Below are 15,691 nucleotides of genomic sequence, written 5' to 3'. Positions count from 1 at the left end.
GTAACTGCAAGAGTTTTCTCGTATCTGTTCAAACTCTGTACCAGGTGTAAGTATTTGAAACTAAAGCTTGCAAAACAAACTGTACTTATAGCTCTTAATATACTTTTTTTCCTCCCCTCTGGATTTATGGTACTCTTATTTGTACCTTTCTAGGACTGATTTTATTCCATAGATAAGCTTTTGCTTAGAAGTGACATCTTTGTGCTCATTGTACTTTCTGTCATTCTAACAGTTTTACATACATACACTGCCACAGAGCTATTTTTTAAGCTATAGCTACCTAATTGCTAAAGGTAGATTGAGCTGCTACTTATGTCATATTTAGTTTAGGTTTGTAGTCAATGGCTGAAAGATCTGTGAGGAAAGAAAATCTTAAATCTTAAGTCTTCCAACTAACTTTACATTGAGATAAAAAGCTTGTTTTGGGGAATACTAAAATAATATGAAATTGTTCTTGTAAAGTAAACCTATACTTCAGTACTTAAAGCTCTGTTTTACCTTCAGATTAGCAGAGGTAAGGTTACAAGAAAATAATAATAGATAAAGGTAGTATGATTTGGGTAGTGTAGATGTAACTCAAGTCAGTGAGCTAAAAGGAAACAGATTAAGGATGAGAACTACTGTAAAACTTGGAAAGATTGATGTGATTTTCCTGTGCCTAGCAGTCCTTGACCGTGTTTTGCCCTTCGTTTCCTTTCTATATAATGTCACAGTTACTAAGTCTGCAAACTAAGAAGTAGTAGGTTTAATACATTTGCATTATATTAAGGTTTTTTTATTACTTGTGCCCTAGGAACGGCTGCAGCAAATACAACAATACTGCGAGGGAGACTGAGTACTTGAAAGAAATAGGAGAGAGGAGGAGTAAATTCTGAGAAGCAGATATGGATAACTCCAAAAAGCGCTTCATAATTTTTAAATAATAAATATGCACTCCTACTCTTTGTGAAGGCTTAGCATCTATGATTCAATATGGAGATAAGGCAGGTACTTCTGGCTTATTTTTCAATTCCACTATTAATGTAGCTGAAGTATTAGGGGTCTTGTTAGCAACAGTTAGGGTTCTGTGAAGTGACATAAAGCATACTACAAGTTACATATGCAAAATTCCAGATCCCTTAAGAGGAGCAAGAAAGTTATTAGAGAAGCAGTTCTGGTAGAACATACTCAAAAAAGGAACCTGAAAGTAAAAAGTGTCATGCAAATAGCTTTCACCAATCTCTTTGCATTAAAACAGACTCAAAACAGGGATGAGGGAAAGAGACTGCATTTCTGCCTAAACTTCAGTGTACAAGAGTTAGGACATATGCTAACAGCTTATGTTACAACATAGTACATAGATGCTAGGAGCACAAGACTGCTGTGAGAACCAGTCTGCTCCTTATTTTAGTGGCTGTATAGTTGCTCAGACTGATCTAGTTCTAAGTTGACTCAGTTAACTAGGACAGATTCCTTAATAACAGAACCTTGCTGGAAGTTGACTCTAGGAACTGTATTTCCAGCTTGGTTTTGTTAAGGCTGGTTCATACTCTTAGCTTGCTGTCACTTCTTTTTGTGTGTGTGTTATAGAGCAATTTAACTTATGGGTTTTTTTATTTTATTTCATAATATAGATTATCTACTACTTTCTTGTAGTTTCTGCAATTAAGTGCCTTCATTTGAATTTGTATGTCTGAGCCTCTGAGCTTGGATATGTACTTAATTCTTGGAAAGGGGGTCTGTCTTCTGCCCTGCCCACTGACCTTCAGGTTGCTGGAAGTATACTGCCTGATGCATGATAGAACTATGTATTTCATAGCTACAGCACACTTGTGACTTAAGTCCTCCCCCTGTTGCTTCCAGATGTCACTTTCTGCAGTAAGATGAAAGAATGCTAACACAAAACACTAAGCACTCTGTGTACTGGAAAATCCAAGAGACCTAACCTAGTCTCTTGGAAATTCCTAAGATAAAGTTTCTTCCCCTTCATGGTCACTGATAGCCCATCTTCATTAAAGCTTATAGGACCTACCTTCCTGTTTACAGTTCCTAGTTTCAGAGGAAAATAACTGGCAGAAGGCAGAAGGCAATTAGGCAAATGATACCTGTTCTTAGGAGATTCACTTTCATTTTATTAAAAATCCCTACTCTAATGACAGCAAAGAATGCAATTATCCTGGTTTAAGTGACAGAAACTCTCAGCACTAATCCTTTATTTTTACCTTCTCATTATCATCTGAATGACTATTTAACATTAGTATTTCCTCAGTGGACCTTTACTATTTAGTATTGATTAGTATTTTTCTAATCAGCTGCTACTGAATTAAAAGGTTGTTCTCTTAACTTTCTCACTCATAGATTCCTGCAAGTATGGTAATTCTTACTTTCAAACAGCTAATAATGTCTAATTAAGAAACTTAAAATATTGTATATGTCAATATTTAAGTGAAAGTACACTTACTGCCATATTGGGGGAAGCAGCAGAAACAGCATAAGGGCTCCACCTAAATGGCTCCTACTGTCTAAATAAGAATGCCTTACCTCAGGTGTGTTTCTCCTGATATAATGTATGTACCTACCAAGAACCAGTTGATTTACATGAGATTAGATGACACTATCAAAGTGTGGAATGATGCAGTTTTATGAAATACTACTACAGAGAAGTATTCCCATCTTCACTTTCTATCCCTCCAATAAAAGGTAGCCAATGGCCATCTACTTTTCTCCTAAATCATTTCAAGTACACTCAACAGGCACCCATACCTCATCATATCACATTTTATTTAAGGTAAATATCTGGATTTTACATATAATCTTACTGTTTTTTTCATGGCATATTTTACAGTGACAATTTAGGAGGAAGCATACATTACAAAGATAATAACTAACTATACATTCGAAACACCTAGTCACATGGTTTTTTAAAGTAGTGCATACAGACTATGCAAAATATACCTTCTAGAACAGCTTGCTACTTCCTTTAGAAATTACTTTAAATATCTCAAAACAAAAGGTGCAAGAAAACAGTTTATACAGTTTTGCTGGAAAAAGAAAAGACTTTTTTAAAAAAAATGTACAATGAATGAAAGTTAGATGTTTGCTAAATTACTATTTCAAAATAATGTTAAGTTTTGCAAAGAAGTCCTTAACCACAATTCATAATGAAATAATGCTTTTTGGAACCTCAGCAAATGGAATTTCACAGTAAAGATGGATCTCAATATGTACATTAGCATTTTTTCTACTGTGAATTAGATTGAAAGTCAGAGGAAACCAAACTGTTTCTGTCTACTTTATTCACTCATTTCATCGATACAACACTGCAGCTAAGTATGTATTGCACTAAACATCTGGTAATTTGCAATTTCAAGCTTTAGAACTTGCTAAAAGACTACAGAAAACTGCAGAGCTTTTTCTGACACCCTTCTCATTCCTTTATACTTAGCACTTTACATATTTTACAATATTGATATAGAACTGATTTAATACCATGACAGGTAAAATTAGTCTGTTGTTTTTCAGAGTAAGTTTTCTATCTAAAGACTGTAAGTAGAAAGCTTTATAGCAAAATTAAGCATTTAGGCCAAACAGTCAAAAATTCCTTTTTGCTCACGTTAGATCACATGAATTAAAGACATCTTTTGTGTTTAGAACAAATTTTCTTCCACCCTCTATAAAGAGGCTTAAATTTTGCATATACATTGACACCCATATGTCCCAAAGCGTACCTACTCAGCCTGACATTTTAAAACTTAATTTTCGTAAGCTATAAATGGAAACTACATCTTCTTTTCACCGGAGAAGCTAGGTTGTTTTTGTTTGTATCAGCAAAAAACCATCTTCAGCATCCAATTTATCAGTGTTCAGAAAGATAAGCGTCAGGCATGCTAACCAAAAAATACTACAGTTCAAATAATCAGAAAAGTACAAAAAAGCACTGACTTAGGAAAAGTTATTTATTCAGCTTAAAAGGTGTTTCTTCCCAAGGAACTGCACTTTCCTTTCAAAGGCACTTGATCGAATAGGAGAATTGGGTTCATAAAATGGATTCATTGCAAACTGAGGAAAGAAGAAAAACTCATAAATATACACAATGTCTAGAACTGAAAACAAGTATTTCAACTGACAACTAGTATTAGCTTTCAGTCTATTTAGTGCTATTTAAGAGCACAGAACACTTAAATACTGACTTTCAAGTCACTTGCTCTTATGTTCTCCCTACATATTTTACTAAGGGATGATTTTGCACATATTCTAAGACATAATCCATCATGACACTGGTGGAAACTTCTGTTTTAAAAAAAAAGTAGCACCTTTTGAGTCTTGGTAGGAGGCTAAGATGGGCATCTTGAAATCAGTGTTTGTAGTTGCTCCATCTAGTGGAAACATAGCCCAGTTGTGAAAACATCGTTTACTCCTGCTCAAGAGATGCATTTTTTTTCCCACACTGTTCTGTAGAACAGTCATTTGCTTTCATTCTCACCATAAGTGACAAAATGCTACCCCAAATAAGTGGACTAAAATGAAAATCTGAAGTGGCATAATTTATAAATGATTTTAAAAAATCTATTTTGTTAAACTGTGTATACAGCATTTATGTCACACATTATCAACTCTGGCTACTGTAACAGCATGGGTGCTTTTTCCCTTACATTGGCCAGGATAAGAAAACATGGTAATATAGGCATGTTTAAACATGTACAACAGAACACACTTAAAAGTATTACTGTGAGTTCATAAGAAGTTGGTTCTTACCTTTATATACAAGTCATAGACATCATTAAAGAAGTTCTTAATTCCATCTTCTTGCCTTACATCATGAAGCATTATAAATCTCATATGTAAAGCAATTAAGGAAATTTTAACTTTCATCAATATCTCTCCAAGTAATTTTACAAATAAAAAAGACAAGATTTAAAACATCTTTGAGATAAACATTTACACCTAATTCTGCACATATGTAAAATATTTAGCTGTACGTAAAATAACAGCCATTCCATGGGAGGAAGCATTTAAAGAAATAACTGAAGCACTAAATTTAGAAAGCATTACATTTCCATCTACATTTAAAAATTCCCCCATTTGAAAACAAAATGAATCACCTCTGCATTCAAGCTTATTCTTTTTAAAGACAGACCATTCTGAATTGGAATGACCTTCTCAGCAACTTTTGCCCCATATCCCTGAAATTACAGTGACATTCAAGATTATTTGCTGTAAATAACAACTGTTTCACAATGAACACCTTCATATTTTTGTAAGATCAAGCTTTGATACTTGTATTTTCAGAATGTGGGGGACCACACATGTTTATCCCTGCTTTTCCTCTTTAGCACTATCAAATGGATGGAAGTAGAAAAGCTTGCACAGACCCTCTCATACCATTCCCCTCTCATTCCTCTTTCCTTTACTTCATATAATCCTCACATTTCATCTGGCTATTTCAGCTCCTCCAAAAGGAAACATCCATCTTTCTAATTAATTCCAATATGCAGTAACTTTTGTGCCTCCCAACTTACTTCCTCCTGAAGTTTGTGACTCTCTAACAAAATAGCTGAAACTAGCAGAGATCTGTTTCAAAGTCACTTCATCTAATTTTTCACTTTCTGGCAAAAAGCTTCATAATTACAGGGAGAGAGATGAGGGAAGGAAGGATATGTCCAGCTGTGACAAAAGCAGAAACAAACCATTCATTAAATTTGTCCACAGTCTTCAGATACATGTTGTTAGAAAGCCACATGTTCTCATCTACTAGGTCAAGAGCAGCATGGGCAATGAACTGGTTGAGATGGCGATGATCATCCTAATACATTTTCAGAAAACAGATGATTAGTAATTCAAGGAGTTAAATCCAAATGATAATTTGCTCAAGCTGCTGAACAACTAGTGCTCAAGTTACACGAGGTTCTATACATCCTTCTTTTCTGCCACATATGAGCATCTTTTGATTAACTTAACTAGTATAACATGTAGTCACAATTTTTGGTTTCAAGATTCAAAAAAGGTGAAGCATCACCAAAACAGTCTTGTGAACAGTAAAAACAATAAAGCCTGTTACCTGTGCATTTACATATCAACGACTTCACATGTGGAATCACCAAAGTTTACCAGATAAGGTATTTTTCCTGCATGGCAGTCATCTGCTTTTCTGAAATTTATGCAATTTAGGATATTTTAGACCATAACTTCTGTACCAGATTTGACCAAAACTGAACTATGAGTTAAAATATGTAAAATGTAGGGGAGAGGAAGGCAAAATAAAAACACAGAGGACAGATATATTGATAGCATTATCAGTGAAAGATTCTCTTTTTTTCAGATTTGCCTAGAAACACAGGATTTTTGTTTGTTTGTTTGTTTTGGGGCTTCTTCCCCTACCCGCTCCGGCCAAAGGGCACAGCAGTCAGAAAAAAAGTCCTACAACTGGTATTACGTATATCTCCAGTAGATGTAAGTTGCATCTCTTTATAAAATATACAGTAATGGCCTTCATACAGTAAACAGTGCTTGGCCTTGATACTAGAATAACTTGTATAGGGAAAAGTTCACTTAATAGAACCAGCACATTAGCAGACATCCGCTAAAAAGAAACATGGGCTTAAATCATTCTATAAGCTTCTATTAGACTGGAAGTGTGAGTAGTCTTGCATAGTTTCTTGTAATATTGTCCTTGTACAATACTGTACAACATACTATTAATGCTGCTCTCATACTTTGCAGTGCACTATATTCTTCCCCCAAATCAAGTCTGACTCAGAGTATTAACAGCCTTGCCAATTCCATTAAAACATACTGAGCAATAGACTAAGCTGTAAAGTTTAAAGAGCAAAAGCTTGTGCTGATTTACATGTACATACAAGATGTTTACTTCAGGATGCTGTGAATCTGCAGTGAATTCACTCTTAAATGATGCATCTCAGAAACAAGAGTGATAGTTGCCAATCCCTACTAGTTTTTCAGTACATACAGAGTTTAGTCTCTCTTAGGAGTAAATTTAGTACTAAATCTTCAATCAGACAAGAAACTTACCTGAGTCAAGCTATTTTCATGAGCACAATGCAGAAAATGTTTTCTTCCACTATCCAAAACATTCCCATACCAAGTCTAACCTGAAAAATCTTATGTTCTTTTACAGAACACTAGTTCAAAATATAGATGAACTCATGCTATTTATATCAGTGACAGCACATACTTCCATTTTTTGATAGAGGCATCCACTTTCATTCTAAAGTCTACTAATTCTTTGATGCAATATGACAATTAATAGATTTGTTCTCTTCCAACTACATATTGAATAGTCATACATTTCTCATACTCTCAAATCCATATCAATACATGTTTTAAAATTGCCTTACTGGAAAGGAACCATGAATACTAAATAAATGTTAAATGGTAGATTTTTTTGTATCATAAATATTTAAAAGAATAAAATACAGCTTTCAAATTTATACCCCTAACTTTTCCTTATTACTGTGTACAGATGCACTAAAAGAGGTAATTACATTAAGCAGTATTAGATAAAGAACAATCACAATAAAGGCACTATAAACTAGCAGTAATGATTGAGGCATGACTAGCATATAAACTTCACAATACAGCACTAGGGTATATAAGGAAGCTATGTTCATGGAGACTAGTACGATCTGGTGAGAAATTTTAGAAGACTCACTCCTCCAGAGTTCTGCTCCCTATTACTAAGTTTCTGTAAAAAAACACAAGATAGTGGATACTAATATGACTTTTGACAACATTTTGTTTGTTTCCAATACACTGTAAAATTATCAAAGAGAACGCACCATAATTATGTCACAGAGCAGTACAGGGAAAAACAATTCACACATACACGCACCTTGGTTTCTACTTTTCCAGGAGGTAGAAATTCCATTTCAAATATGGGATTATCATGATGACCCACAATTACAAAGTAGAAGCTTCCAGACATTCTTCAAAATAATGTTTCTTAAGAAAAAGATACACACGCTTTACTAATGATGCTACATACAAACTCTTAGTGCATCTCAAGGTCCTCCTAAATATCAGCCAACACACTTCCTATTCACATTTACTGTCGATTAAAAACTGATAATCATTCACCCTGGCAGGTATACTTTAAAAAAAAGAGAAAAATAACTGGAGAGCCTATCATCATCAGGAAATAATTCCAATTACTACTACCTAAAGACTTATTCTGGAAATGATGAGTCAGTTTATCTACTGACAGCACTCCCAGTGACTTAGATGGTACTGATCATGTGAAATAATGTCGTAAATCTGTCTCCTAAAATTATCATCTTTTTCCTCCTGGGGGTCCTCCATACCATCAGTAAAAAGGGGAACGGACGGAGATGAAGAGCTCCGCCGCTCTCTGGGCGTACATCGCCCTGCCGCGCAGCGTGGGACAGGCCTGGCCGCTACCCGAGGCGCCGCGGCCCGGCCCCATCCCTAGCGACTCCAGGGCTACCCGGAGGAAAAGAAACACCGCCTCAGGGCTCTCCTCGCCGCGCCACGGCCTCCTGAGCACCGCCCACGCCCTCGGGCCTACGGCAACACCGCCCGCTACTGCCGAGGGCTGCGGTCTCCAGACGGAGGGCCAAGCTCCGCCGTGAGGAGCTGGCGGGGGGGAGGAGATACCCTGCACCCGCCGGCGGGCCGCCCCGGGCCCGGCCCGGCCGCCTACCCCGAAGCGCGAGCTCTCCAACGGCTCCCAACGGCCACCCGGAAGCGCTCTTCCCGGCGCACCCGCCGTGACGCTCCAGCGCCGCGACCAATGCCGCGGTACCGCCCGGCGGCGGCGGCGGCGGCGGCGGCCAGCTCTCGCGAGAGCTGCCGAGGGGCGCTCCGCAACGGTGCGGGAGCGGCCGGCGCCGATTCGCGAGAGCCGCTGCCGGCGCCGGGTGCGCCGTGACGGCGGGGCCGGGGCAGGTGGCGGGCTCCGCGCGGGGGGGGTGGGGGGAAGGGGGGAGGAGGCTCGGGCCGATCGGCCTCGGGAAGCCCCCGGGTGCCCCGCGGAGCAGCGCAAGCGGGAGCCGGCGGTTGGAGGTGCGCGAGGTTGCCGCCGGCAACCGCCTGGAGCTGGCGGGCGGGGGCGGGCGGGGACTGTGGGCGCTGGGTGCGCGGCGCGGCCCGCGGGTCGAGCTCGGAGTCGGTGAGGTGTCTTTCTGGTGCCGTAGGGCAGGATGTCCTCGGCTCAACGGGAGGCGCTGTCCGAGGATGAGCTCCGGAAAAGACTCTACCAGACTTTTAAGAATCGAGGTGTATTGGACACACTTAAGGTGTGTGTTTTATTTTCAGCGGGTGCTGTCTATGACTCGCTGCGCTAGCTGACACTGAAAGTAGTCAGTGAAACTCCTGATTAATAAATGTTTTCCATTCTCCCCATATGCTATTTTTACTGTAGCATAAAGCATATTCAGCTTTCCTAACAGAATGTTTTTCCATAAAGTAGAAACGCTTTTCATTGTTGATTTGTCTCGTAGTCTTTGCCAGGAAGATTAATAGTTTCTATGAGGCCTTTAAAATTTCTGTGTTTGCGAAGGACATCAAGTAGGAAGGAGAGGAATAGAGGAGCATACAGGTTGGAAAGGACCTCCTAGATCGCAGAGTCTGCTCGTTACCATAGATATTTTAGCTCCTACTTTTTATGTCAAATTCATTAAAACATAAAAAAAAATCACAAGCTGTTCTTTAAGAAAACCACTGTTAATCTTATAGCCAAAATTTCCTCAGGACTGCTTGTTTCTTTCCTTTAGTGATTGCTATACCAAACTTGCAATACTTGAACCATTCCTCATCTTGTTTGATTTAACTAAGTCTGTCAGGTGACTTGCTATTCACATCATTTTTTTTCTGCTTAATTTTCCTTGTCTAGAAGGTTATTCATCTTAAAAAATGTATTATTTGCTTTGCTGAGCTTAAGAACTAATGAAGTTGGGTTTCTTGTGGGTGCCTGCAAACACTCTTGCATCTTCCAATGAGAATATGCTCAACTTCCCAATGGTCTTTTCTGACTATCTCTGCTGTTAGGAAACAGTGCATACCTTGGTTGATCTGGAGCTAGACATGTGCTGAATGGCCAACTGTTACCTCCTGTCAAAAAGGGTAATTGTGTAACAACTGACTGATTTCCCCCCTCCCCATCCCTGTTCCCTTAGCAGGGACAAGGATTTAGCCATCCCTTTTCCATTTGTGCTTTGTTACAAGATGTGTAAGAGATTGCTCATCTCAGCTTATTTTTGAGACAACCTTATCACTGTCAAAGTTAGTTAAAATTGGGTAAGTGCAGAAGGTACTGAGGGCGCTGATTATAACCTTCTGTCAGGAGTATTCATTTCTTTTTGTTACCAACGCTGTATCTAGAAAGAGCCATGCTAACCTATCAGTATATTCTGATTTGATTTAGCCCTGGTAAGTTTTGGTAAGCATTATTTGTTTCATCTCATTTTTGGTAGCACACTCTTTCTTTAGTCAACTTTAGAACTTTGTCATGTGCACAGCTGCTCTTGACAGCTTAAAACACTAACTTCTGTCACATTTTTGTAGTACACTATAGACATTCTGTATAATTACAGAATGAAAGTTATTATTTCTTCTTATAGTTTTTCCTTTCTGACTTCAGGTAACTTCTTTTTCTATCAGAACACACATCATTACATTGCATTTTTACTAGATATTTATTTGTGTGATTGGTAGTGCCTCTAGGCATTATTTGATTAGTATGCTTTATTTCTCTGCAGAATAATTGATGATATTAAAAACACTGCATTTCCTGTTTTACCAGCTACTTTTGATACAGAATTAGTGGCTTTTTGATTTAAGGCTTAGAAGAGAACTTGTGCGTTTTTCAAGCATACCTGAAACTGAAGCCATGTTAGATGGGCTTCACTTAATACAGAGAGAAAGAGAACAGGAAAGCAGTAATCTGAAAATGAAGCTGAGGGGAGGGAGAGTACTGGCATGGTATTCATGTGAGTTTTTTGACAGAAACCATTGTTTCTTCTCAATCCTATGTTTTGAGGAAAGTCAAACATCACTGTAGAACCATTAGTGAATGTTGAAAGTGTGAAGAAAACCATGGGTGTCCTGCACAGTCCAAATTTTGCTAAATTTAGTCTGCCTCCCTTTCTGTTACATAGATTGTAATACAGCTGATACAAATACAGTGAGACTGCCATGGTCTTTGAAAAATAAAACCTCATTTTCTCTATTTACCTATTGTTAACATTTCTGTACCAGACACAGCTCCGAAACCAGCTAATCCATGAATTAATGCACCCGATTTTAAGCGGAGAACTTCAACCACAAACTGTTACAAGTGATGATGGCTCACTTTTGATCATAGCTTCCAACAGTTTGGTAGCAGATCATCTGCAGAGATGTGGCTATGAGTATTCGCTCTCTGTTTTCTTTCCAGAAAGTGGATTAGAGAAGAAGAAGGTAAGCTCAGTAATTTACCTCTTCTAAGACATCTGGGAGCTTTGCAAATATTCCTCTTTCAGCATAATAGGAAAATCCCCCTTTTGTGACAGTGCAGCTTCTGAGTAGGGCTATTTTCACAAATACTTTTAAGCTGGCAATAAGCTAATGATGTTGTTTTGGAAAGACATAGAGTCTCTTGAAGTCACGCTTGCTTCAACCACAACCATAGTCTGCTGTGACCATCTTTTTTGCTATGTGGCAGATTACTTGAACTGATTCTGATTAAAGGTAGTGTCTTTTTTTTGACCCAGTTAAATGTCTGAAAGTGTGGTTCACCATCAGTTTAAGCTGTTCTAACTGCAGGTTGTGGCTGGAAAGAGCAATCCTGGTCCTTTGTTTTCTCTCTGTGATTACTTCATAATGTGGTGAAGATGTTTCTAAGTGAAAATTTGTCGTTCAAACTGCAGAGTAATTAGTATCATTTGTATTAATGAGCTGATCTGCTCTATATGATGTAGCTAGAAATGATACAAGGAAAGCAGCAAGAACGTGTCTGGTTTGAAAAGAAAATAGAAGCATCTCTTCTCAGCTTCAGTCAGTCATGATACTGCACACTGCCAGATATCTTAGATAAAAGAGATAGTAAACATGCTACTAGGACAGCAAGCCTCTGAAAATGGTTTTACAAGGTGATATATAGACCTTTCTCAAATGGAAAACATTGTAACAGTGTCAAATAGTGGCTGTTACATATTTGAAATGTTTTGAAGATAGTTAACCTTCTCTAATTTATCTTTTTTTTTCTTCTTTTCCCTCAAAGCTGTTGACTATGCAAGATCTTCTTCAGTTAATCAGGATCAATCCAAAATCCAGTCTTTACAAATCATTGGTAAAATTATTTTGGTTAAAAATTACAGTTGAATTACAGTTGTGGTGAAATAGGCTGGATAAAATGCCATCTTTTGTTTCTTACAGACTTTGAGAACTCAGAAGGAAAATAAAAAAGGTATATGATGTTTATATTTGATGCACACAATGACAGTCATGTCAGCTTCATTTTAATTAAGATATGAGCAATGGAAACTTAAATTCCTTGAGTATACATTGATATTGAATAATTTGGATTTAATAGGATTTTTTTAAAGAAACTTCTAGTACATCTGGATAGTAAACATTGTATTTCAGGATGATGTAACTCTCAGTTGTGGTAGAGATGAAGCATTAATCTTCACATGCAAACTATAATAAATGACTTATAATTATGAAAAAAATCTGTAATCAGGTATTAAATATAATGCTCGTTGGAAGCTTTGCACTCTAATGTTGATGAGTTCAGGTTTTGGTTTATTTATAACCAGCTGCATTAGGTTGCATGGAGTGCTTCAATACCTGGTCAAAGATTTAGTTAATTTTTCATTGTGTTTTTTCGTAATAGTTATCGTGTCTGTGTGGTGAAAGCCAACTACATTATACAGCCTAAGTGGCTTGATCTTCAAAAACTCTTATTTCTCTTGTTGCATAACATCCTCATAATTAAAGTAGTAATAATTTGCCCTCTCAAGTAAGTCTGGAAATCAAAGAGAAATACATAAAAGGAAAAGTAGCAAAAATACAGTCTTTTTAGAAGGAGATGGACAGGAACATACTCATAATAAAAATCTTAATAGTTTACTAGCATTGATTTTATTTAATTTTTACTGGATTCCTTCAGTAAATTGGATGTGTTTTCATTGTTTAGTGAATATTGGTTTTTTTAGTTTTATGCTTGAAAATTCAATTTGTTATGAAATCAGAAGTAACTAATATATTGGATCTTGAAAGGTTTTCTTATGCAGATCTTAATGGAACTGATTGAGCATCATCTAAGTAAGGAAAGTCATGACACAGAAACTCAGACAAGCTTAATGCCTCCTTTCAGGGAATCTCTTGGTAAGTGCAACCTTTGCAGGCAATGATCCCCGAATATTTTCATATTAGATAAATGGTATGGATGAATAAATTGGATGAATAGTGTTCATTCATCATTTATTCATGTGCAGCCTAAAGTAAAAATCAAGCTATACCTAACACTAATACATTCTTTTCTCACCTTTCTTAAAGTAAGATTAAAGTCCTATCACAAATCTGTTATTGCTCAGATGTTTTCTTAGATATTTAACTAATAGTTACAACATTTGGGATGGATTGTTAATACTATGTGTTGAAATATGTTCTGGAAAACATGATGGTAACTATGTGCATTACTTCTTCATGTCGTTTCTCTGTTACCGTGGCTATTGTACCATGTGGATCTTTCTGTGATTGTCCTACTCATGTACACTAAGGAACTTTATATGGAGAGACAAATCTCTATAGTCTTTGGTAGTCAACACAGTTATCCTAATTTATTTTTAAATGATGGATTTTTATAGCTGAGAAGCTTCAGCTGATAGATGAACAGTTTGCAGACTCTTATCCCCAGCATCAGAAATATGAATCTTTGGATGTAAAACTTCATGAATATAAAAAAGAAATAGAGAAGCAGCTTCAAGCAGAAATGTCTCAAAAGGTATAATTCCAGTCATTAAATTAGAGTGAGAAATTTGTTAATTTTGACTTTGCAACTTAAACTTTTAATGTTTATAAAAAATTTAATGAAATGATTTAATACTAATTTATAGTAAATACAAAAGGCTAAGTTAATCCAATATCAATAGGTAACTTGATGATGTTGCATGTGTATATTTTTCATTCTCCTTTTTTGTTAGGCATATACAGATTCTTAAACTTTTTTACTCTTATGTTAATTTGGAAATGTATCTCTTTTTCTTTCTTAATTTGGTAAACTTTATTTGTCCTTTGATTTTCTTTATATTGTTTTATGGAGAAAAGTTTACTCTGCTCAATCATAATATTTCTTTTCATCCCAGTAAGATTTTGAAGCTTGAATTTCAGTATATTACATAGCGACCAAGAAAAGCTAATTGCTGCTATATAGTTAGAAATTGAGTTAGTTTTTGGTATTGATTAGAATCTGCATACCATTCTAAAACATTGAAGAGAAACTCAACAGCTGCAATATTTTTAATTATTTGTGGTTTTCTTCGTACTAGAATTGAAGTTAGAGCTTTTTTTGAGGCTTTTCCCTGCACTTCAGGAGTAAGATTACAGTCTTTTTTTTTTTTTTTTTTTCCTGCATAATCCTTCCCTAGTCCCCGAGTTTGAAAAGTGAAACACAGAGAATGTACTACAGTTCTCTTAAATATGCTTTTTCCATGATTTTCTGTTAAAGTGTACTTTTTTAATACTTGGCTAGAAAGATTTACTCATTGGTTATTAGTTAGAATATTTAGGCATGCTTATAAAAAGGCACTCATATACATGTAAATTGTTTGAAAATATAGATTTAGCCATGTTTATTGGGATAGACAAATAAAAGCATGGAAAATTAAATCTGAAATCAATGCATTTGATCTTCATTCTTCGTTCATTCTTCATTTCCCTGCAGGCACTGTCTTATTAGTACGTAAAACATGTTAATTTTTGTGTAGTTAAGTTTTTCTCAGTTTAGGCAAAGCAGTTGCAACAAAGGAGACCGGGATCTTGATTCAATTTAGAAGTGATTTATATCTATTTAACTTTACATAGATTATTTAGCAGTGTGAAGTGAATTAGTGAACTTCTAATCCAAGTTGTGTATGTACAATGGAAGCTGTACTGTCTCACTTTTTTTAAAAAAAAAAAAATTTCCACATAATTTATGCCAGGGATTGTCTGTTCATTTGAAGATGGACCTATTTAAATCTCTCTTTCTCCTTTACTTAAAAGCTAGAACATTTTAAAGAAGTTGAAATAGCAAAGATTAAAATGGAGGAGAAAGTGCAGGCCCAAAAAGAAATCTCTGAGCTGCGGCGTGAGTTTGAAAGAACACATCAAGCCAAGTCTGAAGCCCTGATTTCTCGTGAAAGGAATGCTATTGAGAGGCTTCAAAAACAACAAGAGGTAAAGCTCCAAATATATATATTTTTAATGTTGTACTGAGTGTTTCAGTGAGTTGATTAAACTTGATCTTTTGGGAGGTCTACATTGAGATCTTTCTTGTCTTATTAGTGAAAACTTTGAATTTACTGTTGTTCCCATAAATAAAGGAACATCATTAAGCAGCTACACAGATGCATATGGATAAATATTTAAGTAGACCTTGATGGAATAGGAATAGTTCTGTAAGCTAGGACTGAAATGTAATATGTACTTTTTAATCTATTTTAATAGTTTTTCTGAATTCAGACCTCTAAAGATTTTTTAATAGAAAGTTGAT

General features: G+C 36.5%; 2 protein-coding genes across 7 annotated transcripts in view; one reads left to right on the top strand and one right to left on the bottom strand.

Moving 5' to 3' along the window:
* Window positions 1-2,741: 2,741 nt before the first annotated feature.
* TRAPPC2 (trafficking protein particle complex subunit 2) lies at window positions 2,742-8,745 on the bottom strand. Its single transcript, XM_062601092.1, has 5 exons — window positions 8,657-8,745; window positions 7,829-7,938; window positions 5,640-5,782; window positions 4,735-4,822; window positions 2,742-4,038 (listed from the first exon to the last, which is right to left on the bottom strand). The coding sequence occupies exons 2-5, from the start codon at window positions 7,919-7,921 to the stop codon at window positions 3,940-3,942; spliced, it is 423 nt and encodes a 140-aa protein (XP_062457076.1). The 5' UTR covers window positions 7,922-7,938; window positions 8,657-8,745; the 3' UTR covers window positions 2,742-3,939.
* Window positions 8,746-8,992: 247 nt separating this feature from the next.
* Window positions 8,993-15,691, top strand: part of OFD1 (OFD1 centriole and centriolar satellite protein) — a 37,099-nt gene continuing 30,400 nt past the window's right edge. For 2 of the 6 annotated variants that reach the window (XM_062601013.1, XM_062600998.1), the window contains exons 1-7: window positions 9,079-9,251; window positions 11,212-11,412; window positions 12,215-12,283; window positions 12,370-12,400; window positions 13,216-13,323; window positions 13,806-13,942; window positions 15,202-15,375. In XM_062601013.1, the coding sequence (XP_062456997.1) occupies window positions 9,156-9,251; window positions 11,212-11,412; window positions 12,215-12,283; window positions 12,370-12,400; window positions 13,216-13,323; window positions 13,806-13,942; window positions 15,202-15,375 (816 nt within the window). In that variant the 5' untranslated portion in view covers window positions 9,079-9,155. Of the gene's footprint in view, window positions 9,019-9,078; window positions 9,252-11,211; window positions 11,413-12,214; window positions 12,284-12,369; window positions 12,401-13,215; window positions 13,324-13,805; window positions 13,943-15,201; window positions 15,376-15,691 lie in introns of those variants that run through there. The other 4 variants (XM_062601005.1, XM_062601020.1, XM_062601026.1 and 1 more) reach the window with 4 other exon arrangements.

This window comes from Rhea pennata, chromosome 1 (genome assembly GCF_028389875.1).
Source record: "Rhea pennata isolate bPtePen1 chromosome 1, bPtePen1.pri, whole genome shotgun sequence".
In the NCBI taxonomy this organism is placed as follows: domain Eukaryota; kingdom Metazoa; phylum Chordata; class Aves; order Rheiformes; family Rheidae; genus Rhea; species Rhea pennata.
This window is presented reverse-complemented; position numbering and strand designations above follow the sequence as displayed.

Excerpts from the sequence above, each read along its gene's own strand:
- TRAPPC2 (XM_062601092.1), bottom strand. The coding sequence starts at position 7,921 with ATGTCTGGAAGCTTCTACTTTGTAATTGTGGGTCATCATGATAATCCC. Across the intron at positions 5,783-7,828 it reads CTGGAAAAGTAGAAACCAAG|GATGATCATCGCCATCTCAA; the intron begins GTGCGTGTATGT and ends AAAATGTATTAG. Across the intron at positions 4,823-5,639 it reads TCTGCTTTTGTCACAGCTGG|ACATATGAGATTTATAATGC; the intron begins ACATATCCTTCC and ends CTTAATTGCTTT.